Here is a 25,113-nt window from a genome sequence, read left to right as displayed (position 1 = left end):
TTTGGTCAATATGTAGCTACCCTATCTCCTAGTTCTGTATTTCCTCTTGCCAATTCAAATTCGAAGACTATATGACCATAATAATATCAATGTGAACTACGAGTAACGTAGGATATAACCTATAGTCAGCTAGACCGAAGGAGACCTATGATGATGATAAATAATGATAACAACAGCTTCACCTCCCCTACCGTACTGTTGATACATTTCTCTCTATCCTGGTTGCCACAAAGTTGTTTTATTTAGCTTCGCAGCATCCCTTCCGTAGTTATGGGGTTATATCATATCCTTCTGTACTGAACATCACTTTCTTTTTCCTTACTGCACTGGGATGTTTCATTCATCCCCGTAGCAACTCCGATAGCTATGGTGTTAAATAAAAATATGTGCAACGATGAAATGGCGCTAGTCAAGACGTCGAATGTTACCAGTGGCCTACGACACCACTGAACGTTAGGCTTGACCATTTGGATGGGTTAGTTGAAATATCTCTACGTCCACCTCTGGTCTCCTTATGAGCAACATGCTCAAACATGCCCTAACTGCATGACTCTTCCTCGATAAATTTGCGTCTCTCTTTTTGTTACTAGGACACAAACACACGTTCTTGCCAGTTGAGAAGATGTTCGTTATGAACCTAACAAATCTGTTAGTTTTGTTCAATGGCAAACAAACCTGAAGAAAAAAGGTGATGGGTCACACACATCTAAATAAACAATTTAAGTTATCATGACAATAGCAAGAATGAAAAGATACGGACCGCTAGAATCTAGATACGGAAAGAGTAAATAAGTGTGTGAAGGGGCGTAAATGTGTACTGCAACTAAACGGGGCGAGATCTATCTACAAGAATATAAGACCATAAAACTCCATCACATACGCTCAACCGAACTAAAGTGTTTCTTCACTCTAGCAAGATGGGCCATCGTATTGATTGGAAAAACGCTGCGATTATTATTGAATCGCATTGTAGTTTTAGAAGAAAAATAACTGAGCCTTCACTTAACTACGTATTTACCTAACTCTAATACTTCCAAAGGTCAATGGTCACCTGATCCCATCACTTGGTTGGCAGTCAATAAATCAATCTCCAAAGCTACTGCTTCCGAAATTAATATGTGCAAATCTTATCACCCGACTTCATCAAGGGCATGTGACATGAAGGTCTCTTTGTTCCCCAAATATAGATTCTTACTTTTTATATATTTTTGTTTTCAGTTCACTGTATCTATTTGCTGAAGAGGACCACAGATAGTGGCTGAAATATACAGATATCCCTGGACCTGTGTTCTATTCACACACACACACACACACACACACACACACATATACACACCTGTTGTAGGCTTAAGCGCTCCTTTTCCACACATTTCTTAAATTCAGGCACAAACTTCTCGGTGGCAACTTTGTCAGCACTTGCGGCCTTGCCGTGCCTCACAACAGAGTAAATTCCAGTTCTCTTCTTGAAATTCCCAAACCACCCCTTACTAGCTTTAAAATCTTCACTGGAGTCAGAGGTAGTATCACAAATAAGATCTTTATGGAGCCGCCTAGCCTTCGCACAAATTATGCCCTCTGACATAGAATCACCAGCCATCTGCCTTTCATTTATCCACACCATCAACAATTTTTCCATTTCTTCTACTGCCGCAGGTCGCTTAAGTTGCTTTTTCACACCCATTGCCACATCAGCTCCCTTAATGGCCTCCTTGTTCTTCAGTATGGTGGCTACTGTAGATTTCGCCATACAATACTCAGCTGCAAGATCGGTGATTCTTGCTCCTTTCTCATATTTATCAATAATCTCCTTTTTCCGTTCAATGGTCGTCACTACATTCTTCCTTTTAGGCTTATTTTCACCACTAATAAGCCTCTTTGGTGCCATTGTAAGTTTCTAAATGAAAAACCACAGACAGAATGCAAGAGAATGTTGTTCTCACAACCACGGCAGGACAACTGGCAGCGGCGGGGAAGGAGAGGCCAGGTGCCTTTGTTTACATATGGGGACGTTCGAGTACCGGATATTTTTTCGAGTACCAGGTCGAACTTTTGCGTTCGAGTATTGAGCTGCACTGTACAGTATATTACCCACACACAAACATATATATACATACATACATACATATATATATATATATATATATATATATATATATATATATAGATATATATATATATATATATATCTAAGAAATATAATATTTGGCTTAGCTTTATTGTAATTTGTATGGTAATTATATTCATGCTGGTGTACACATAATAAAATTGTGAACTTACTTGTTGAGTTGTTTCTCTTTCATCCGAGTTGGACGTGGATGCACGTATGACTTCTCCCTCAGCTAAGAAAAGCAGCTCATCAAAGCACCACAACTTTGGAAAATAGATATCTTCAGTGCCATCTCCAGACTTCTTTGATGCTTTCATGGCTGACATTTCCCTGAGGAGCTGTGACTTTAGTGTGTGTAGTTTTTTCTTTACATCCTCATCACGCACCACACAGTTCATAAAACTCGACAATTCTGTTGTTATAGTTTCCAAGCTTGCAATCTTGATGTCCCTCATCTTGTACTCCTTGCACTTAATATTCCAGATGGACGGATGTTGCTTTAGTAACTCGATAAAATATAATGTACTGCTCCTCGTCCATTCGAGAGTTTTGGACACATGATCTTCTTGCTTCCTTTTCTTTGAAGACCCACCATATCCTACACTACTACTAGATGGGGTGGGCGAAGGTGAGGGCGCAGGGTGGACAGGAAAGCCAAGAATCGGGCTGGGTACATTTGAAGATGACGACACTGGGGAGGGAGCACGTATGCCGGCAACATCAACATCTTCCTTATTACGTTCCGCTTGAGGTGTCATTTCACTGATCTGCGGATAAAATAAATTCAATTCACATTAAGAATGTTTTACTGTTATTCCTAATATCTTAAAAATACATGTCCCATTTTTTCAAATGCCGACAAATTCTGTAGAATGGAATGTGGTTGTGAAGCAGAAGTGGAATTTCTCTCACGGTGTTGGAGCAGTGGATGGCAAACACATACGGCCTCCAAAAGAGAGTGGATCATACTACTTCAATTATAGGAGTTCACACGGAATATGTTCTTATGACTAGTGAACGCTATGACTTCACATATGTAGATTTGGGGGCAAATAGGGAGAACCTCACATGAGGACGTGTGGTCCAACTATGCTCGACTGCAAGATGGAACTATCCTTGTCTAGTGCGTGGGTATTTCGGCGTCTGTTCGAAACCTGGCCGCGGCACGGAAGTTACAAAGGGCACCTACTCTGTGTAACTGCCCCCGACCTCTGGTCACCTCGGACACCTCTGTGACATACTACATTCATATACTGTTCCGGACCACCCGCAATGTTGAGGTCTGAGAGGGTACCAGCCCCGCAAACCAAGGGGAAAAAATCGGTCTTCCTGAAGATGAACAGATGCATGGAAGCCACACTAATCTACCATTTGTTTTTGTTGGTAATGATGCCACCGAAAAGGTACTTTATGATGCCCAAGAACAAACAACGGATATCCTCCTGAGTGTTTCAGGAGTACATGAATATGCGTTTGGCAGCATGGTCAACAAGTTCTGTGTTTTCCCAAGTCCAATTAATTTGGAACCTCATGTGGAGAAAAAGAAATCTTCACTGCAAACCTGCCTGCGCAGGGAACGTAGACAATGAAAATAGTGATAAGAAAATATACAAAGACCCAATGGTAGTGGCGCTGAAACTATCGGTTGGTTAGAAAGATAAATTTACGGATGGGGATGATTAGTGGCAATGGACATTGAACTGCCTGATTCTGCGACATAAGTTCACACGATATAAGCTCACTTATACTTTCTTTATTAAATTCTTTTTTACATTATACATACAAACCACGTTTTTTATATTCTCGTTATCAAATTACTTTATATCATACATACATCAATTAGACATTGGAAATATTCACTCCAATCTGATGTAGTGGCCCACGGTAATATAAGTCCTCCATAGACCTACGCCCAGCTATTAATTCCTGGCACAGGATTTTTAGGCGCTTATCAAACTCCACATAACTGCGCCGCATGTGGTTTGCAATCGTCTGCCCTCTGTTGTGTTGCAGTAGCTGTGTGCTGACTATTGCATAGTCTCGACGGAGACCATCCACATCAGTCCAGGATGGGCGGTGGTCCCCGGTGAGCTGGGAGGACGAATTCCAGCCCTTATATACATTGTTTGCATTGTCCTGCCCCTCCAAGGTGACCTGATGCAAATTCCAGATGGGTATGTTCCGGATAAGTAGTAGTGGTGTATATCCAGGCTGCACTTGTCCTTACTAAACACGACGGAATCTTCAGTTTACATACATGGGATCGAAGCAGTCGATCAAATCCTCCGTCCCATTAGGTGTGCGTTCCCTCAAATAAAAATTGCTCCCTTGTACCTGGTTTTTTGGAAGGAAGGCCAGGCCAGGCCATCAAGCATTCCACAGAAATACTTGACACCATCACTGGTACATTGCAATTGTCTTCCCCTGTGTTTGAATCCTCCTCCATGTACTCTGGGTTATGTGGTAGAAGGACCCCTGTGTTGTTACATGAGATTCAAGCACCAAGGCCACGGACTGGATAGAGCTCAAAATCAGTAACAACAAGAGCGTCAGGGTAAATGTGCATGACCCCAATCTTGTCAAGAACTACTTGAAGCAGCTCTTTATAGATCTGTGTACTCTTCCCAGAAAGGAGAGCACCTACACAAGACACTGCAGACTTTCCAAGCGGGGCACGTACCACATAGAACTGCTCAAAAATGCTGGGATTCATACAATAATTACCATACAGGAACCAAATGTAAGACCGCCTTAAGTGACGGAGCTGGTCCTAACTAGAATACACTACACGTTGATGATGCCCAGGGCCAGAATCAGGGATTATGAATGGCCTCTGGTCTACCGGTGGTTGTCCACTCATCAGGGATGACCAGGTCTCGGAGAGCGGCTGGATCCTTGACATCTATGGCGATGACGATGAAGCTCCCACTTACAGGTTTAGATTTTCCAGATGTTAGCACAGACTTGCTCACTGGCTGCAAGGAGAGCCTGTGTAAGGATCTGGTTGGGCCGAGTTTTTGACTGCTTTGCCACTACCTTCATGGACGTTAGTAGCTATGTAACCTCAACTCCTATCTTGTTTATACATTGCCGTGGGTTCTCGTATGTATCATCCGTTGTGAATGCACCCTTATACCAGCTGATCTCTGCCGATTCCACTGCCAACTGATCCAGTTATTATTGTAGCTCATTTTATTCAGATAGATATCCATCCAGGAGAAGTTTGGTATCTCCCTTATTGGTTGTGATGATCACCATCCTGAATGATTGTTTAAGTGATTCTCAGATTTGGCATGATTATATACTGGTGAAACTTGCTCATTGTACTTCACTAGGTGAAGTGAGGTGAGAGAGGTCAATTAGGTAAAGAAGGTGAGGTGAAAACAATTCAAATTATTCATCACTCAGTAACACAGGAACTAATTAAATTTAGGAAGGTGTGAACAACTCTGGTGGATTAACTGTTTAGATGTGTAAAATGAGGTGCAATATGTGAACAAATATTAAAAATATCATGTGTAGAATAATATTTGGTTCAAAATATATAAAAACCGGAATTTTGACATTTGTCATTAAGGATGTGAGTTTGGTTTGTTCCATTGGATGCTATTTAACAATTTACTAAATTCAGTAGTTATCCCAAACCTAAATGTATTTCTAGAAGAGAGAGGTCTTGTAGAGGATATATATATATATATATTATATATATATATATATATATATATATATATATATATATATATATATATATATATATATATATATTATATATATATATATATATATATATATATATATATATATATATATATATATATATACATATATATACCAATTTTGAAAGAAGAAATGCAACCCCAGTAGTACTTTTCATGCAAATAAAGACAGCTATTAGCTGGGCGTAGGCCTATGGACAGCTTCCTAGTGTTGTGGGCGACTGCACCAGAATAGAGTGATTATTTTCAATCTCTTATTGTGTATTTATACAGTTTGATGTATGTATAATGTAAAAATTAATCCAATAAGGAAAATGTAAAAAAAGTGCGAGTTTTTTTTATAAAGGTAATTTAAAAAGAAAAATACAAAAAGTGTGAACTTTTGTCGTTATTTTCCATGAAGAGTGAGCTTTTGTCTTGTTAGCTTACGTCGTGTGAGCTTTTGTTTTGTTCAAGATCTTGAACACGACAAAAGCTCACAGAAAAAGCAAAAATCATCAAAGAAGAGTTTATGGAATCCTTCAGAGAATAAGGCATAGCACAGAGGCCCTGGTCACAACACCATACATCATAGTTGCCTAATTAGATTTATTATACTATTATCATTTATATAGAATTTGTAAAACTTATATTTGTGAAACAGTTACTGCACTTATGTAATCTGAAAATAGACAAACAAAAATTGCGCATATATATATATAAGTGTGTGTGTGTTTGTGTGTATTTACCTAGTTGTATTTTACGGGAAGGGGAGCTATGCTCGTGTGTGTGTGTGTGTGTGTGTGTGTGTGTGTGTGTGTGTGTGTGTGTGTGTGTGTGTGTGTGTGTGCTAATAAGAACACGGGTACGTGTGTTCACTTATGCAAAGTAGACCACTTGGAATAAGAAACTAACGAAGCAGAACGCTTTCGTATATTACATGTTCAGTGCAAAAGCATATTACATCTTCAGTGCAAAAAGTACCTTTTGCACTGAATGTGTAATATACGAAAGCGCTCTGCTTCGTTAGTTTCTTTTTCCAAGTGGTCTACTTTGCATATATTATATATATATATATATATATATATATATATATATATATATATATATATATTCTCTTGTTGACAGACGAGATTAAATAATATTGCTGTTTCTGCATTGTTTATCTTTTTGTTAAGAACAATTTCTCTTGCTAATTTACGGTGTTGGACTGATAGTTTGCTGAGTAGCTGTCCGTATGAGGTTGCAACGTTTCGGTCTTCTCTGGAGACCATCTTCAGGCTAATTGTTTGGGTATGTGTGTGTGTGATGTTTATATACTATTTTATTTCTGATTGTTTGGATGGTGTCGTGTGAAGCGATCATCCTGATTGGCTGCTTCGTAGTAATCAGGAATCATATATATATATATATATATATATATATATATATATATATATATATATATATATATATATATACATATATATATAGTTTAACGTCACAAACTCCCCCTATCGGAAGGCTAGAACGGTGCCCCTCACAGAGGGCTTTGTAGCGTGGAATTTAATTAATCATGCTCTTGGTTCAACTTCGCCGGTGGCAGAATTCGAACTGCCATCCCCTCGACCTTCGCCGCAAGTAACGACGCCCAAACCCGCTCAGCCAGCGTGAGACGTTCAAGTTGTTAAGGGTTTTAACAAGGGTGGTGCAGACAAGGTCATCATATTAAGACATGGTAGGACTCGCAGTAATGGATTTAAATTGGACATGAAGATTCAAGAAAGAAATATCCAAGAAGTAGTTTACCAACAGACTTAGTAACCATGTAATGAGCGTTGAAAATACTAGTTGTGTTAAGTGGTTAGATAACTTCATGGATGGGGATGTGAGGTGGCAATGGGTATGGGACTGCCTAGTGTAGCATTTACGGTCTCTTGCAGTCCTTCAAATGTTTTTGTCTCTTCACCATCACCACCAAACTTTCCACGCACGCACAAATGTTATCATTATTATTATCATTACTATTATAATTAATAATTATAATAATATTATCATACATACTCAGGTTGAGACAGAAAGATGGAACAAGTTTGAATGGTAAGCGTTATATCTTGAAAATGTGTTACCAGTGTTGGCAGCATGAAAAGCGTCAAAATATGTTGTCTGCAGGTAACTATATTTTGTACTAGCATATATATATATATATATATATATATATATATATATATATATATATACATTATATATATATACAATATATATAATATATATATATATATATAATATACATATATATATATATATATATATATATGTGTGTGTGTGTGTGTGTGTGTGTGTGTGTGTGTGTGTGTGTGTGTGTGTGTGTGTGTGTGTGTGTGTGTGTGTGTGTGTGATACTGGTATACTTACCTTCTGAGTAATGGAGGCGGACGCACGTATGTCTGCCTCACCTAAGAAGCGCAGTTCATCAAAACACCACAGCTTCGGTTTGCAGACATCATCAATGCCTGCGTCAGACTGCGATGCCTTCATTGCTGCCAGCTCCCTCTGATACTGTGACTTCAGGGTATGCATTTTTTTCATAATATCTTCACTTTTTATGTCACGGTTCAGAATGGGTGACAGTTTTTTTCTCATATAAGCAAAACTCGCACTCCTTATGTGCCTCATTTTGTATTCCTTGCTCTTATGGTTCCATATGCAGGGATGCTGCTTTAATAAATCTATAAAATGTTTGGTGTGGCTTCTGGTCCACTCAATGGGGCTTGCAAAAGTGTCCATGACGGAGACCGTGACGCATACGTGTTCCCTTCACAAAGGATGAAGTGGCACTGACGACATCAGCATGCCCATCAACTCGAGTCTGCCGAAAACAGCTCAGCAATACGCTAGCGGTGTTGAAAACCTTGATTTTCAACAATTCAGCAGTACGCTGGCGTTATTGAAAACTTTCATTTTCAACAGCGCCACTAACACCACCATGGTCATGGTGCACAGTGTGGACGGGCCTTCAAGATGCAACCAGGTGGTATCGATATAGACGGGGCAGCTTGCACAGACGCCAGACGTATGACATTACACATACAGTATATCTAACATCATCGCTATCATGGTTGCCACGGGGATGAAGTACCCCAGTACAGAAAGGAAAAAAAAAAAAAAAAAAAAAAAAGCGCTACTCAGTATAGAAGGGTTTATACGAGATATCTATAACATCTTTGCTACGGAAGGGATTCAGCGATGCTGAATAAAACAACTTGTTGGTAACCAGTTTCGAGATGAGATGGAAATTAAACTCGATTTCGTCATTGGTCATCCAAATTGAAGAGGTACGTCTAACGTTCTGCAACTACTTTGTACGCCCCTAGATATGAAAACATAATAATGGTAAAATCGCCACCTAGATATGAAAATATGATAATAATAATGACAAAAAAAATAATGAAAAATGTCGAGGTTGTCTACGGCATTTTTGCCTCCGCTGCGTTGCGCACTCTTCATATTTTATTCTAGTTAAAGTTGGACGGCATTCAGAAGGGACATCTACAGAGACCTCCCCCCGATATACACACGCTCACGCACATACATGTGAGTCAATCTGTATACCATTAGCCGGCATAAAAATAGGATCAGGGTCGTCACCGGTGCAAGCAAAGAACAATGGCGTTTGGTTCCAGCTGTGAGATACGGCGGCGACCATCAGGGGCTTAGCACACCGCTCTCGACTCGGAGCTGAGCATGCAGGGTCTCGAAGTAGACGGACCAGTTTGCGCAGACGCCAGACGTATGACGATGCAGTCTCCTCATCAAAATAGTCGGGGGAGTAGGTATTCGTTCAATAGTTGTGGAGCCGATGCAAAACTGCCTATGTCGCCTACTTCATAATGCTATTGTTTGTTTGTTTGTTTGTTTTATTAAAATATTCAATAGCATTTGTTTATATAACCACTGTGGCGGACTGGTCCAAAGAGAAATGGTCGATTCACACTGTACTGTTCGGCTTTCGTACGTAATATATTTTTATATTGAAATACATGTTCACAACATACGTTCCGTCTACCGTTAGTCTTCCGTACGGCCTCCGTTCGTACGTATTGGATACATCTGGAAGAAATCTGACGGACGAAACGTATACGCAACGGAAGTGTTCCGTATCCAGTCGTAAGTGTGAACATGTCACCTATCAGTCACGTAACAGTGACAGAAGAGAGAGGTCACAATTAAATTTCAGTCTGGAAATTTTTGGCTTTGCACAGTGAAGTTGTCATGAACGACGAAAAGTTAATAGAACTGGTCAGAGTCTACGAAGAGCTCTATGACATGAACAACAAAAAATACACTGACAATTATGTGAAAGAAAAGACATGGAATTTAATTGGGAAAAATCAGGAAGGATACTAAACTTCATTTCACAATATCACACCATATTTGTATCTTTTCCCTTGTCATTCTATATCCCCTTTCCATTTCTTATCTGCATCGTATTCATTTCTACACTATGTCCATTATCTTCATCCATTAATCATGTTTAAGCCCATGGAAGATAATCAGCCGTACTGTTCAAGTTTCTCTGAATATCTCTTTAACAATGAATGGAACTTGTGGAGCATTTTCTTCCTGTCTAATATCCTCGAAAGACTTTGCATTGTGACATTCATGCTTGTAACATCAGGGCCATTGACACGCAAGTAGTTGTACAAAATGCAATTGGCAAATATAACATATGCATTATCAGGTAACAATTTCAGTGTCCTTTGCTATATTCTAACTTCTGGCTCATCATCCCAAAAATTCTACAACCCCCCTTGCACGTGAAAGAGCCTTCTTGATCATCATCACTGGTTTGTGAACAGGGGTAAGTCCTCAAGAGATACGTTTTCAAGGGGAAAGCTTCATCTCCAACTACGGGCGTAAGATGCAATGCAATATGAGTTAGATAGCTGTGTGAGAGGGGGTGTTATGAACGCCTTTTTTGTTCAAACTGTTCACCGAGCGTTGAATGAAAGATGCCTCCATCACTATTCTTCCCGTATGAACCTATGTCAACCACTTCAAATTTGTAATTGGCATTCACGACTGCAAGCAAGACAACAGAAGTATATAGCTATGAAACAGTGAACCACTGTGTGGTGGTGCCTGAAGATTCACATGCACATACTGTACTTCTTGGACAATGAAGACGATAGCAGAACGATATGGTTCTATAGCTATCGCCGGTCGCAAGGAACTGGAGAACAAAATAAAGATGCAACCAGTGAACAGAGAAAGTGTGTGTGTGTGTGTGTGTGTGTGTGTGTGTGTGTGTGTGTGTGTGTGTGTGTGTGTGTGTGTGTGTGTGTGTGTGTGTGGGATAGTAGTAAGAGGCTATCCAAAACCAGTATATTTTCTCGTCGGTTTATCATTCTTGTTCGTAGTGAGTCTAAGTTTCATATGATAAAAATGTTGATAAGTATGAAAATACTGAATGAGTTCTTATCATTTTCAGGCCAGGAATGCAAATTACGATGGACCTCACTTATTAGAAACCAGTATCGAAGACATTTGAAAAGATGCACAACAAAGAATGGACAGGAAGCAGTGAGCATAACTAAATGGAGATACGCTGACGAAATTTCTTTTGTGAAACCTTATATACGTGAAAGGGACACCATGGGCAACCTTGAAGATGGTAGTATCGTTGGACCAGGGAATACGCAAAGAGAAGATATACCGGGCGCTACAGACCAGGAACAATGTGAAAATCCATGTCCAACACGTCACGAAGTGGACTCGTCAAAGAGTTGTATGAAAAGTAAAGCCAAAGTTAGATCTTTATCTAGTAAGCACGTAAGCTCACCTGGAACAGGGAATACGCAAAGAGAAGATATACCGGGCGCTACAGACCAGGAACAATGTGAAAATCCATGTCCAACACGTCACGAAGTGGACTCGTTAAAGAGTTGCATGAAAAGTAAAGCCAAAGTTAGATCTTTATCTAGTAAGCACGTAAGCTCACCTGAAACAGCTTCATCATTTTTGATTAAATATTTGGTGGAAAACAACAGTGACAAACAAGAGAAGTCTACAGACTCGATGGACTTGTTCTTCCAAAGTATGACTGCAACAGTAAAAACATTTACACCCTATTATAAAAATATATGTAAAACACAAGTGCTTTCAGTTGTCTCTGACTTAGAAATGAAACAACTTCGTACACGAGTGCCATTCAACACAGGAACACAGACAAAAAATCAAGCCTCAACCCCGTCACCGGGAAATACTTCGTCTACTTGTAGCTCAGATGCCCAGGATTACATTATGTAATGATGACATGATGATTTGTTACTGTTTTGTCTACAATAAGTGGCAATGAATTATTCTTTAGTTTATTGGGAAAGGTACTAGACACCTTAATTATTTTAGGCAATCATGAGAAATATTGTACCAGTAACTCAATAAAATGTTCTTGCAATCATGGTAGTATAATGTTATTTAGGAAAAATTATTGTGCCAATTTGTGTGAAAGAGTACAGTAATCCCTCTATAAATCAGAACAATTGGGGGAGCCCCTTGTCGAAATATCCGAGGATCCGATTTATCCTGCTACACACGCAAAATCACTAAACGTTTTTTGGTATCCGAATTTCATACGTATACTACATATAATAACTGTAATTTTAAACTATACTTACCACAGCACTAGCATCAGCGTCCAGCAGCTCGCATGTGATTGTTCGATTCCTCAAGCCGTTGCGTCTCCTGAATCGCCTCAGCCAATCACTGCACTTAAAATCTTAGACCCCAAGGTGGTTTGCTAAGCGTTGTGCAGCATTTTGAATGCCCAGGCCTTTCACAGGAAGCCCCCTCAGTAAGCTGCTGCACGTACTATTTATAAATTGCCTCGTCTAAGTTTTCATGGTGTTTTCGTGAGCGAAACACTTCCTGTGCCTATCCACCTTCATTTTTTTTTTTTTTTTTTTGTACAAATTTCCTTATTCGGTCCTTTCCCCGCAAAGTGTCATGGAGAGTCGATCTTTTAACGTCGAATTGGGTCATGAGGTCCCCCCCCCCACCTCTTGGTACCCTTTCCATACAACTCGATCATCTTCAATTTCTCACTCATGCTGAAACTTTCCTTTTATGGACGATGTAGAAGGCACAGCCTTGGAAGCCATCACGAAGTACAAATAGGACAGCGAATAACATAAATGAGGATCGGCCAAATGACCGTACACCCAATTGGTATGGCGACATAACGTGAACTGACCAAGAAGCAATGTGCGTCAGCGTGGGTGGTTGGTTTGGCGGGAAACTATACCGGACGGCGCCGCATATATCGCCATAGTCCGATTTATATGAAAATAACCCGGTGGCTATATAGAGTCCGATTTATCAGTTTTATAAATAACCGATTTATGGAGGGCTTACTGTACTTGGAAGTTTGAAGTGCATAACTTTTTATCTTTGTGTTAATATAACATTCTTCAGTTTATTATGAAAGGTCCTTGATGTCTATCATTTTAAGTAATCATGAAAATAAGTCCCGGTAATCATTAATTTTTTTCCTGTAGACACGATAGTTATGGTAGTAAATTTGATTTCCCTCGTGCCGGTCAATGGAAATTTTTAATTAAATTTTGGGAGGAAGAACTTTGTCTTTAGATTTTGTGTGCTAGATTTTTATGTGGCTATTTGTGTAATAAAATTGGTATACCACTAACATCAAGCAAACAGGTGATCTCTCCTTTGGTGAAGTAGTCTCTTGATCATATCCTCATAAAATTTCCGAGTCACATAGTTGGAGTGGGACTCCATTATGAAATAATGATAAAACTTCATTCTATCTTCTAATTCCTTGTTGAGTCCAAAATTCAACTTGTAACTTTGGCAGTTGTGCACCCATAACCTTTTCTTTTTAGGTTTAATTTTATTTCCCTCATCTTCATCTAAAACAAGGGCTATGGCAGTAATCTCCTTTGTACAGATTTTTCTTGGTGCCATACCGGAGCAACAGCTACCAGCCGACTGACTGCATCCTAGACGTATAGTGCGGTGAACACAACAACAATGTAACGGAACGCAAACGAAACGTAACCGTACGAAGATGAACCGTATAGTGTGAACCGATCCTAATAGGTACATTTCACATTTCTTAAGAAAATGAAATAATGCAGAGGCAGGTCTGAACATAATAGTGAACAATGCATACCAGCCAAAGGAGAAAATGTGTTATAATGCTGATGTTCCAGAGCCGTCCTAGTTTTCTTTAAGTTATTTCTTATTCTAAAAAGGGGGCAAGCAAAACCTGAAATAGAAACTACCATGGATGTGGTAATATAGTATGTTTACATTACATATTTTCTATATACAGAGCAAGAAGAAATGATGAGACATTTTGTTTCTTGCATGCAAGAATTTTCACTTCTTGGTTTATTTTTTCGGGAGGGTAGTTAATCACAATATGTTTACATTTATTTATTTTGCAGTGTACTTTACGTAATCTTTCATCATAACAGAGTTCTGATAACTATAACTTTTAAATCTTCAACCTAGATGACATTACCTTTTCGGTTCGATATTATCTCCAGGAATAGAAACCCTAATTATTGCTGAAAAAAGAGTAAAAATAAAGTTAGTTTTTTTTTGCAATGCAACAAACAAATTCATCAAGCACAGCATTCAGTAAGGTGTCAATAGACAATACTACTCTGGTAACACTCGACGTCTCGACTAGTTCATAAGCATTTCGTCGTTAATCGCATCTTTATTTAACACCATCGCTACCGGGGCTACCACGGGGTGAATGAAATATTCCAGTGCAGTATGGAAAAATATACTCGGTATAGAAGGGTTTCAACGAGATCAATATGTCCTCTTTTATAGGGAATGGATGCTGCAAAGCTGAATAGAATAACTTGGTGGCAACCAGGGGATATGAGATGGAAATTAGACTCGATTTCGTCATTTGACATCCACACTGGAGACGTAATTACTTCCTACGTCCCTTATAATTGATAATAATGGCAATGGTGATGATAATACTAATAATAATAATAATAATAAAAACGATAATTATGATAATAATAATAATAATAATAATAATAATAATAATAATAATAATAATAATAATAATAATAATAATAATAATGATAATAATAATAATCCCGAGGACGTCCTCTACATATTTTGGTTAAAGCTCGACGGCATTCAGTTACAAGAACCTCCCAACCCCCACACGCACATACATGAGTCAACTCGTCTACCATTAGCCAGTATAAAAAGAGGATCAGGGTCGCCACCGGTGAGTGATCGAAAAGAAAAGAAAAATGACAAGGCAACCAAGCAAGTGGGTCTGCCTATATCAACTTCAATTTCAAACTTTCTCTACACTAAACCCCCACCCTCCTCCATCTAACCTATCATGCCCATGCCTGCCTGCCATGTTGTGAGCGAAGAACAATGGCGCCCAATTCCAGCTGCGAGAGGTATGGTGGCGACCAGCCACGGCTTAGCACACCACTCTTGACTTGGAGCTGAGCATCGTCGTGAACAGACGTACACCCTCACTGTGCATGTAGTGTGCAGTGATGATGAATGCTGGCTGATCTTTTGGTACGCAACGAAGTCTGACGTAGAATAATGATGAGGCAAAAATTCCATAAGAATACGAACACTACGTGATTCCCTACTTTCGCCGACATTTGTTTGTTTATCTATCTTATTTATTATTATTTATTATATGCCTTTGTTTTTTGGCTACCTCCCTTGTAAGGGGGGGGGAAGCCTTATGGTATATATATACTGTATATATATATATATATATATATATATATATATATATATATATATATATATTATATAATATTATATATATATATATATATATATATATATATATATATATATACATATATATATATATACATTTATATATATATATATATGCATGTACAACTTAAGCAGCAAAGAGCTTATCCGTTTAAAGCAGACACATTTTGAACGGCAATGTGAATTTATCCTTTGACTACGTGGTACAGGGTTGGAGGGTTGTTTTTATTCTTGACGTGATATTGTTGTCTGGACGCACCTTGATCCTTCACTAACTTTTTAACTCTTTCCATATTTGGTGGCCCTTATCTTTAATTCTTGTTATCGCCATATCTTAACTTGTTTATTAGATGTGTGTGACCCATTCCCCTTTATCTTCAATTTTGTCTGTCATTGAACAAAATAAATAGCATCTGTTGTTCACAACAAGCATCTTGTAAACTGGCATGAAAGTGTGTGTCTGTGTCCTGGTATAAACAAAAGAGGTGCGCATTTACCGAGGGAGTCATGCAGCTAGTCGCATGCGTGAGCATGTTGCACATAAGGAGAGCCACAATTCAAGGTCTCCCCCTACTCCCTCCAACCACCACCACCACCACTGCAGCTGTGCTGTCCAAGGCAGCATGGAAGGTTCCGGAAGGGCGTGGGAACCTTGAGGTGCTTCCTTCACCCTGTGCCAGTTCTCAAACGGGATGATTTGGCTTTCTGAGGAGGTAATAGAAAGGAATTCCGCCCAGGGAAGGAAGGAACTAACTGGGAATGTATTCTTTAATCTATACATGCAATAAAATAAATAGCTGTAAAAGCAATCGCGAGTTGATAGGAAATGTCAGGATTATTTCCTTTTCTCTGTGAGGAGGCCAAACTGGATAAATGAAATAGAAATTTTGTAAACTTGTGACAAAATTCTCGTTATTACCTTCGACGACTTAAAACACTTTCGGCCTTCCCAATATATATATATATATATATATATATATATATATATATATATATATATATATATATATATATATATATATATATATATATATATATATATACATTGAATTGAATTAAATTTGTTCCTTGAAATAAGAGATTAAATTTGCTTGCAAGTGGTAAGAATATTTAGGTTTATGAATTCTTTCAATAATTACGACTGTGAAAGTAGTGGTGACAAAATACAAAATTATAATCTTAAAATGGAGAGGGGCAGACACCTGGAATCTCAAGGGGAGGAAATGTGACACGTATTTTTTGGTACCATTCTTGGTGTACCTGGTTCTACGTTACCAGTAGTATCAACAATTAGGTTGCTCCATTTTATTACTGGTACATGGTTATCTAATAACCAGTACAACACGTTGCCCAGGTAATTTAGCTGACTGACTTACGCTTGAACATGCATCAGTGTTTTGATGGGTTACACACTACAAAAATTATTTCGATTAATCCCCTGAAACATTTTCCTAATGCATCCTTTTCCCCTACACCCCTCCTCTTGTTCGACGGAAAGTGAAATATTTATTCTTATTGTTAACTGTATCTATGAGATGTAACATGTGCAATGTCCTCTAGAATCTACAGGACACCACACACTTGTAGATCATGTAGATTGCAAAATGTGAAGAAAAGCATTTTGAAGAAATGCCAGCACATAACGTCCATTTTCCAACAATAATCTGTACTCCTAACCCCCCTTTCCCCGGCTAAGGTTCCACGTACAAGTGGGCTTGTCTCTACCGAATATTTACAGGGTAATCTCCAAAAGAGACGTCCTTAAGTGAGGGAGGTCAAAGCAGAACATGGGCTGCAAGATTAACTGCGTCGTCTGCTTGGAGACGGCGTGCAACAGACCGGATATAAGGCTGAGGTTGTCATGGCGGCACATATGACGAGGCGAAAAAAAGACTGAGACAATGCGTTGTTGCAAGTTTTGTAACTACTGGTACATTTGGTTGTCTAGTATAAGAACTTGACACTTATACCATACCAAAACGTGATGCAAAGGTTAATGCGACATATTTGAAATATCACAAAGCGCACTCATATCAGACAATCTAACCGACGTTTCCTTGCCACACTGATTAGATAAAGCCAACATGATGGCTGCCACGTAGTGAGACATCAGCTTGAACGAAAAACTCGGGGGGCTGAAAACATCTTTGGAGTTAGGATTCATCAGCATGTTACATGCTATTTTATTTCTTATGGAAATTTATGCAACCTATCCAAACTCAAAATATTTTGATCAGTGCTACGATTTGCAAGCACAATTTCATGTATTTATCTTCATGCATAATTCTTCTTCGGTCATGAACTTGGAGAACATTGGTGTCGATCACATACAAGGTTGCATTTTGAATAAATCAACACCTGTTTTATGTCTGAAGTTGTCATGTGTCTTGTTCCTTCGTATTTTTTTCAGCTACTGATCTAAATTAAGGAGATATTTTCACAATGGGACGACTGTACCGTGGACTCTTCTTAAAATGTGACAATGTATCTTATTTTCACATGGTGTGAGACCATACATTAGTTATCTTCTCTATCGGAAAAGGCATCTAACACTCTATAAATTTCTGTAATATTTGATATTCATGTTTGGTGTTAAATTTCCGCCCTTTCACATAGAGGTTTCCAGCGGGAGAGCAAGAGAAAACGCTTCATTCTGCTTTCTAAGTGCTTCCGGGAACTGTAAGAACGGAGAATGGCGTGACTGACTTCTGGTATGGCACAGGAATGTTATGACTTATTCATCGTTGTTAGACAGTGGACATAACTCTAACTGATATAACAAAGTTCTATGAGCTCTCGGTTGCAAAACACAATGAATATATGGCAAAAATATTGTACAAAGAATATTTTCTTTAAACTCCCTTTTAGAGGGCATGATAAAACTATGAACTGCAGAATCCTTGAGGGTTTAAGGCGTGGTGGTTATGGACTGAATTATACCACGACTGCCCATTTAAAGAATGCTGCATTTTTTGTGAAACCTTTAACGAATGCAGGATAGACTTCTAATATGCATGTTAAAATTCTGTAAAATTACATCAACGAGTAGTAAATGACGCAGAATGTTTGTCAATTATGTGTGAGGTGACGACGGATATTTTCAAGGATAATAGAATATAATTGTTTCAAGTTGAGATGCAAGGGAACACTGATGAGACGTTATGAAGACTTTTGGCCTTATCAATCAGACAACAAATTTTATCAAATATATTATCTAAACGGCTTCAGATTGTTGGTGGATCTCCACACAAGCCCATCGGTCAATCTGAAAATTCTCCCAGCGGAGTCAATAAAACTATGCGTGTAGGAATAGATGCGTTAATTTTATCCTTTGTAATGTAAACCAACTGAACTTTAATAATATTCCTTGTCAATATCCGAGTATTTCATCAACTTGTTAAGAGGTTATCACACAGGGCTATTTTCCTCCGATTGTTGGAGCTGATTTGCAGCCCTCAGCTCTCGGTAAGGAATCTGATATACTGAAAAAAATCCCAGCATATCAAAGGACTTTCTATGTATTTTTGTTGAGAAAGCAATATAGTATAGTGATTTTACGGCGGAAAAAGTTCTGGAGGTGGGTGATGATGATATGGTTTAACGTCACAAACTCCCCCCTATGGGAAGACTAGGCTGATGCCTTTTATAGAGGATTTTGTAGAGTGAAATTTAATCAACAATACCCTTGGTTCAACCTCACCGGTAGCTGGGTTCGAACCACCTTCACTTCGACCTTCGCCGAAAGTAACGACGCCCTAACCCGCTCGGGCAGGGGTGGGAGGTACTGCCGATTAATCGGAGACTGGAGGGAAATATCCCAATGTGATAACCCTTTAAGGAATGCCAGTGTACCCAACCGGTTGATGAAGTGATGGACATCACTGTATAGTGAAAGCGGCGTCGGAGGTCACGGCAAGGATACTAAGAGTGGCGTGACGTGGCGCACAAGCTAAACAATACCCTGCACGGCACCCTAAACAGAGTGAAGGTTAACGAGAATCCGGAGGATCAGGCGGGAGTGTTTTGCATCATCAAGTGCAAAGACTAAAAGCGTTATCACACTGGGCTATTTTTCCTCCAACCCCCAATCAATCGACGGTACCATCAGCACTTTTTTCCACCATAAAATCACTGGAATGTCATTTGAAATGCTGGAGGAACATTATTTTCCTGTAGCATATCAGATCCCTTCCCGAAACCAGCGGGCTACAAATCTGTTGCAACAGCCAGAGGAAAAATAGCCCAGTGTGATGACGCCTGAACGTGCAAAGGACTAAAAAATACCAACATTGTACCAATATATAAGGAAGAAACAAGGAACAACCAACTAATTACAGACCGGTCTCCCTAACAAGGACTGTAGCCAAAATTTATGAGAAAATTATCAATAATAATAGATGGGTAAAACACCTGGATGAAAACAATATAATAAACCCAAGATAATTTGGATTCAGACAGGGGAGATCATGTGCCGCAAACTTAATCTGTTTCTACTCAAAACTAATATATATAATACAAGGGATGGATTGGCTGATTGTGCTTTCCTAGACTTAAAAATTGCCTTCGACAAAGTTCCACACAAAAATTATTTAAAAAATTGGAAATCATAGGAAGGATACAAGGCAACCTACTAAAATGGATGGAGTATTTCCTGCATGGTAGGAAAATGAGAGTAGCACTCAGAGAAAAGTGTTCAGGTTGGGAGGAGGTGATCAGTGGAGTTCCACAGGGATCTGTATTGGCTCAAATAATGTTCACAATTTATGTGAATGACATAGAGGAAGATGTGGAATGTTGCATGAGCTTCTTTGCAGACGATGCTAAATTGTCGAGGCAAGTGAAAACCGAAACGGACTGCGAATCACTACAGAGACCTACAGAACGTTTGGAAATGGAGTCAGAAGTGGGAAGTGGACTTCAACATTAAGAAATGTAGCATAATGGAGTTCGGAAAAAGTAAAAAAAAAAAAAAAGAATATCAGAACAATATACATTTTGAACTAAGGTTGAGAAACGCTGTTCTAAACATATATGTAACATTCAGGTGTAGGTAGTGTAAATAAACCACCTATTAACACTTTACACGGTACCCCCTCACTTTTCACAGTCCCTCACAGTCACTCGTCATCTTCGTCTGTGCACATCCACTTCCTCTACTATGGCTTCAGGGTCATCCACTTCCTCTGCTGTCAATAGTTGCACAGGCGGTTTATTGAAAAGCTGCAGCATAGTGGTCTATTTTTTTTTTTTTTTTTTTTTTTAACACATGCGAGGGCTGTAAACTTTGGCGTGAGCGGCCCCCTGCCGACAGACAGAGGAATTTAGCATCTGTCGCACTGCTTGAAATGCGGTTGGGGCAAATTGCATCTTAGCGAACAGATCGCACAATTTTAATCAATTATAATATTTCTAATGTCGCATCTTAGCAAATTCGCACATAAACACACACAAAAATAGAAATACATACATACAAATACTAAGGCTTTTTCCCCCTTACAAGGGAGGTAGTCAAAAAGGAAAAGGCATAAAATCATTCCCACCCAATTCCATCCTCAAATACACTCCACACCCCCTCCACCCTCCCTCTTATCTTAGCACCTCCTGGATGACGGGTCATCCCTGCACCTTGTCCACTGCCCTGGGTCAGAAGCAGTGTCGCAAGACACAGCACATCCACAGCAAGGCCGCTTCATTAAATCGGCGACCCTCCTCCCTCTCCGTCCCCCCATGCATAAAAGGAGAAGACGGGGAGAAATCCCTTTGGGCTGCGTCAAATTTTGCTCACACATACTACCTCATCCCCCCGCCCATTCCACCTCCTGCATCACAACATCATCCATACACAACCATTCTCCATTCACCCCTGTCTTCTGTCCTCTCCCATCATTCCTCAACAGACATTCCCCTCTTCCCCAAAGCCCCCTTCACCCCATCCATCCACCTTATCCTAGGACGTCCCCTCTTGGTCACCCCCTCCACATCTGCCTTCCATACATCTTTTACTAGTCTTTCTTCACTCATTCTTTCCATGTGTCCACACCATCCTAATACTCTTTCATCAACCCTATCTCCCAACTCCCTTTCCACTCCTGTTCTCCTTCTCCCCTCCTCATTTCTCACTCTATCTAGCCTAGTAACCCCCATCATACTTCTCAGACACCTCATCTCAAACACATTCAAACTCCTTCTCTCTTCCTCTCTTATGTTCCATGTTTCTGCCCCATACAGTGCTGTTGGCACAATCACTCCTTCATATAGTCTCCTCTTAGCATCCATTCCCAAATGTCTATTCCTCATTACACTCTTCAATCCACCAAGGCATTTACTTGCTTCTCTCAATCTACATTCTACCTCCACCTTTTCCTGCCACATTTGCACCCAAGTATCTAAAACTATCCACTTCCTCCAGTCGCTCTCCCTTTATGCTCACTTCCAGTCTACTGCCACTTTCACCCCCTTGTACATCTCATCACCTTACTTTTACCCACATTTATCTTTAGCTTTCTTCTATCACATACTCTCCCAAACTCTGTTACCAACTTCCTCAATCCCTCCTCCGATCCTGCCACAAGCGCAGTGTCGTCCGCAAACAACAGCTGGCTCACCTCCCACTTTTCTCCATTTTCTTGAACCATCTCCAATCCCTGACCCACTACCCTTGCATTTACCTCTCGCACTACCCCATCCATGTATAAGTTGAACAGCCAGGGCGACATAACGCATCCTTGACGAAGTCCCACCTTTACCTCGAACCACTCACTCTCTCCATTTCTAATCTTGACACAACCTCTATTACTCTCATAAAAACTCTTGACAGCTCCTAGAAGCTTTCCTCCTATCTCGTATATCTGCATAACCTCCCACAGTGCCTTTCTGTCTACCCTATCGTAAGCCTTTTCCAGATCCATAACAGTCCAAAAACCATCCTTACCCTTTCCTATAGCTTTCTCACATATCTGTCTTACCACAAAGATCTGATCTACACAACCTCTACCCGTCCTAAATCCACACTGTTCCTCACAAATTACTCCCTCTCTTCCTCTCCTAATCCTCTCAATCAAGATCCTCCCATAAGCCTTCCCAACTACACTTAACAAACTAATCCCTCTGAAACTACTACATTCACACTTGTCCCCTTTTCCCTTGTAAAGTGGAACTATACAGGCACTCCTCCAATCCTCCGGCACTCTACCCTCTCTCCAGCAATCATTAAATAACCTCACCAACCAGTCCACCATCACTGTACCTTCTTTTTTTTTTTTAGACATTCTGCATGGCATCCATCCAGACCAGGTGCCTTACCTGCTTTCATCATCTTAACTGCCTTCACTTCATCCTTCCTTATTTCTCCTCCATTTTCCTCACTCATCACTCTCATTTTCTTAGCATTTCCCACTGGAGCTATCTTTCCCTCCTATCCTCCTTCACATTTAGCAACTCCCTAAAATATTCTGCCCATCTTTCCCTTACTGCCTTCTCTTCCATTATCATCTCTCCATCTGCACCTTTTACCTTTTCTTCTCTACTTGATTCGCCTCCTCTTCCTCTCTTAATTTCTTTCCATAACATCTTTTTATTACTTTCAAAAATTTCTGTCATACTCTTACCCCATTTAAAATCTGCTCTCCTCTTTGCCTCCTTTACCTTTTGCATTACTTCTCTTTTCTTTTCTTTGTATCTCTCATATGACTCCCTCGTCCTATTTTGTAACCAAACTGTGAAAGCTCGCTTCTTCTCTTCTACAACCTTCTTCGTTTCCTCATCCCACCATTCACTACCCTTCCTTCTATTTCCTCCTGTCCTTCTTGTTCCACACACCATTCTTGCACACTTTATGACTCTCTCCTTGAACCATCCCCATTCTTCCTCCACACCTAGCTCTACTCTATCCTTCACTGCCTCCCACTCCTCCTTCAGCTTCTTCTTGTACTCCTTCTCCTTTTCATTTAAAGAGTTCACTCTAGGCACCTCCCTACCTTTTGCCCCTTTCCTCTTTCTCCATCTATCCTCCACTCTCAACTCACCTTCCACCAAAAATGATCTGATATTCCCCCGCCCTCTCCCTTTAGCACATGTACATCCTTAACTCTTCCTATCATAATCCTATTTACCACTACATAATCCATTAACGCTCTATCTTCCACCCTTCCATCCACCACCCTCTCCCATGTGTACTTATGCTTGACTTTCTTCCGAAACACTGTATTTGCTATCACCAACTCTCTTTCTAGACACATTTCCACCATCAACTCTCCACTACGATTCTTTCCTGGAACTCTACTTTTTTATGGGCGTCACGGTCCACTAGCGAATTTCTCTCTCTCTCTCTCATACACACACACACACACACACACATATATATATATATATATATATATATATATATGTGTGTTTGTGTATGTGTGTGTGTACATACATACATTATTTATATATATGTATATATATATATATATATATATATATATATAAATATATATATATATATATATATATATATTATATCAAGGATTACTATTACACAGGACGTGCACACCCAGATCCCTGGGTCCGCTAGCGGAGGCCATTGCTTTCTTTGTAACCTAACATTCTATATTGGATAAATATATCAAAACTAGAAACCTAACATTGTATATAGGACAAATATATTAACTATTGACTTATTCAATGCAGTATAAGTTAATATAAACTTTTATAGTGAAATAAGAAACTATTTTTAAGGGACTGTTATGCTTTGAAATGCCAATTTTAGCTGAACTTAACAGGTATTATTGTATGAGGTTAGTGGACACCAGAGTTGGCGTTTTTTTTTTTTTTTTTTAATATAATTTTTTTTTAATCTAAATCAGATTTATTTGATTTAAATAATTTTTTTCATAGATTTCAAATATTGTGGGATTGCTATCTAATATGCGATCTGATTGCTAAAGGACATTTTTAGCACATCAATATAAGGAGCAGTGTTATATAGACTTGCCACAAGTATACAAGGAACGGTATAAGCCGTATGTGAGAACGGTATGCTCAGGTTCACTAGATTCCTCCAAGAGTTTTCTCATCTTGGCGACATTTGCTGCATTGTCTGTCACAACACTTCCAATGTGACAACCAAAATCTTGTTCAGCCTTCTTGATCGAATTTTGTACAAGTTGTAGAAGATATTCAGCAGAGGTTTCCCTGATGTGTCTATTGTGTCAACTAAATAAATCTGACCAGTGGATGTTGTTAGAGTGACACATATTATGGGCTCATTATGGATGTTAGACCACCCATCAATTGAAAGACATACAGTTTCATTATTCAGGTCATCTGCACACTTTTTATATTCCTTTTCATACACAAGATCCAAGTACTTATCAGCAATATCTTTTCTGGATGGAGGAATATAATCTGGCCTCAGGTTCTGAACCATCTTGAGAAACTGAGGATGCTGAACAAGACGAAATGGTGAATTTGTAGCAAATATAATTCTTGCAACTTCTTTGTCGAGATTTTCCTTTTGAGAGGCTGAAGTTTTTATGAT

General features: G+C 39.3%; 2 protein-coding genes across 4 annotated transcripts in view; one reads left to right on the top strand and one right to left on the bottom strand.

Annotated features, from left to right (window-relative positions):
* LOC143021091 (uncharacterized) overlaps positions 1-25,113 on the bottom strand; it is a 66,362-nt gene that overhangs the window by 35,069 nt on the left and 6,180 nt on the right. For 2 of the 3 annotated variants that reach the window (XM_076178367.1, XM_076178365.1), the window contains exon 2: positions 2,278-2,874. In XM_076178367.1, coding sequence (XP_076034482.1) covers positions 2,278-2,874 — 597 coding nt within the window. Of the gene's footprint in view, positions 1-2,277; positions 2,875-8,195; positions 8,789-25,113 lie in introns of those variants that run through there. The other variant, XM_076178366.1, reaches the window with a different exon arrangement.
* Positions 9,456-12,441, top strand: LOC143021093 (uncharacterized). Its single transcript, XM_076178368.1, has 2 exons — positions 9,456-9,947; positions 11,272-12,441. Exons 1-2 carry the CDS (start codon positions 9,821-9,823, stop codon positions 12,087-12,089), a joined length of 945 nt encoding a protein of 314 aa, XP_076034483.1. The 5' UTR covers positions 9,456-9,820; the 3' UTR covers positions 12,090-12,441.

The sequence above is a fragment of the Oratosquilla oratoria genome, chromosome 41 (genome assembly GCF_046742065.1).
Source record: "Oratosquilla oratoria isolate Oo_2021 chromosome 41, ASM4674206v1, whole genome shotgun sequence".
NCBI lineage: Eukaryota > Metazoa > Arthropoda > Malacostraca > Stomatopoda > Squillidae > Oratosquilla > Oratosquilla oratoria.
The sequence above is the reverse complement of the archived record's forward strand: the minus strand, read 5'-3'. Positions and strand labels throughout refer to the sequence as shown.

Coding starts and splice junctions, on each gene's coding strand:
- LOC143021093 (XM_076178368.1), top strand. CDS start 9,821: ATGTTCACAACATACGTTCCGTCTACCGTTAGTCTTCCGTACGGCCTC. Junction 9,948..11,271: donor GAAGTGTTCCGTATCCAGTC/GTAAGTGTGAAC, acceptor TATCATTTTCAG/GCCAGGAATGCAAATTACGA.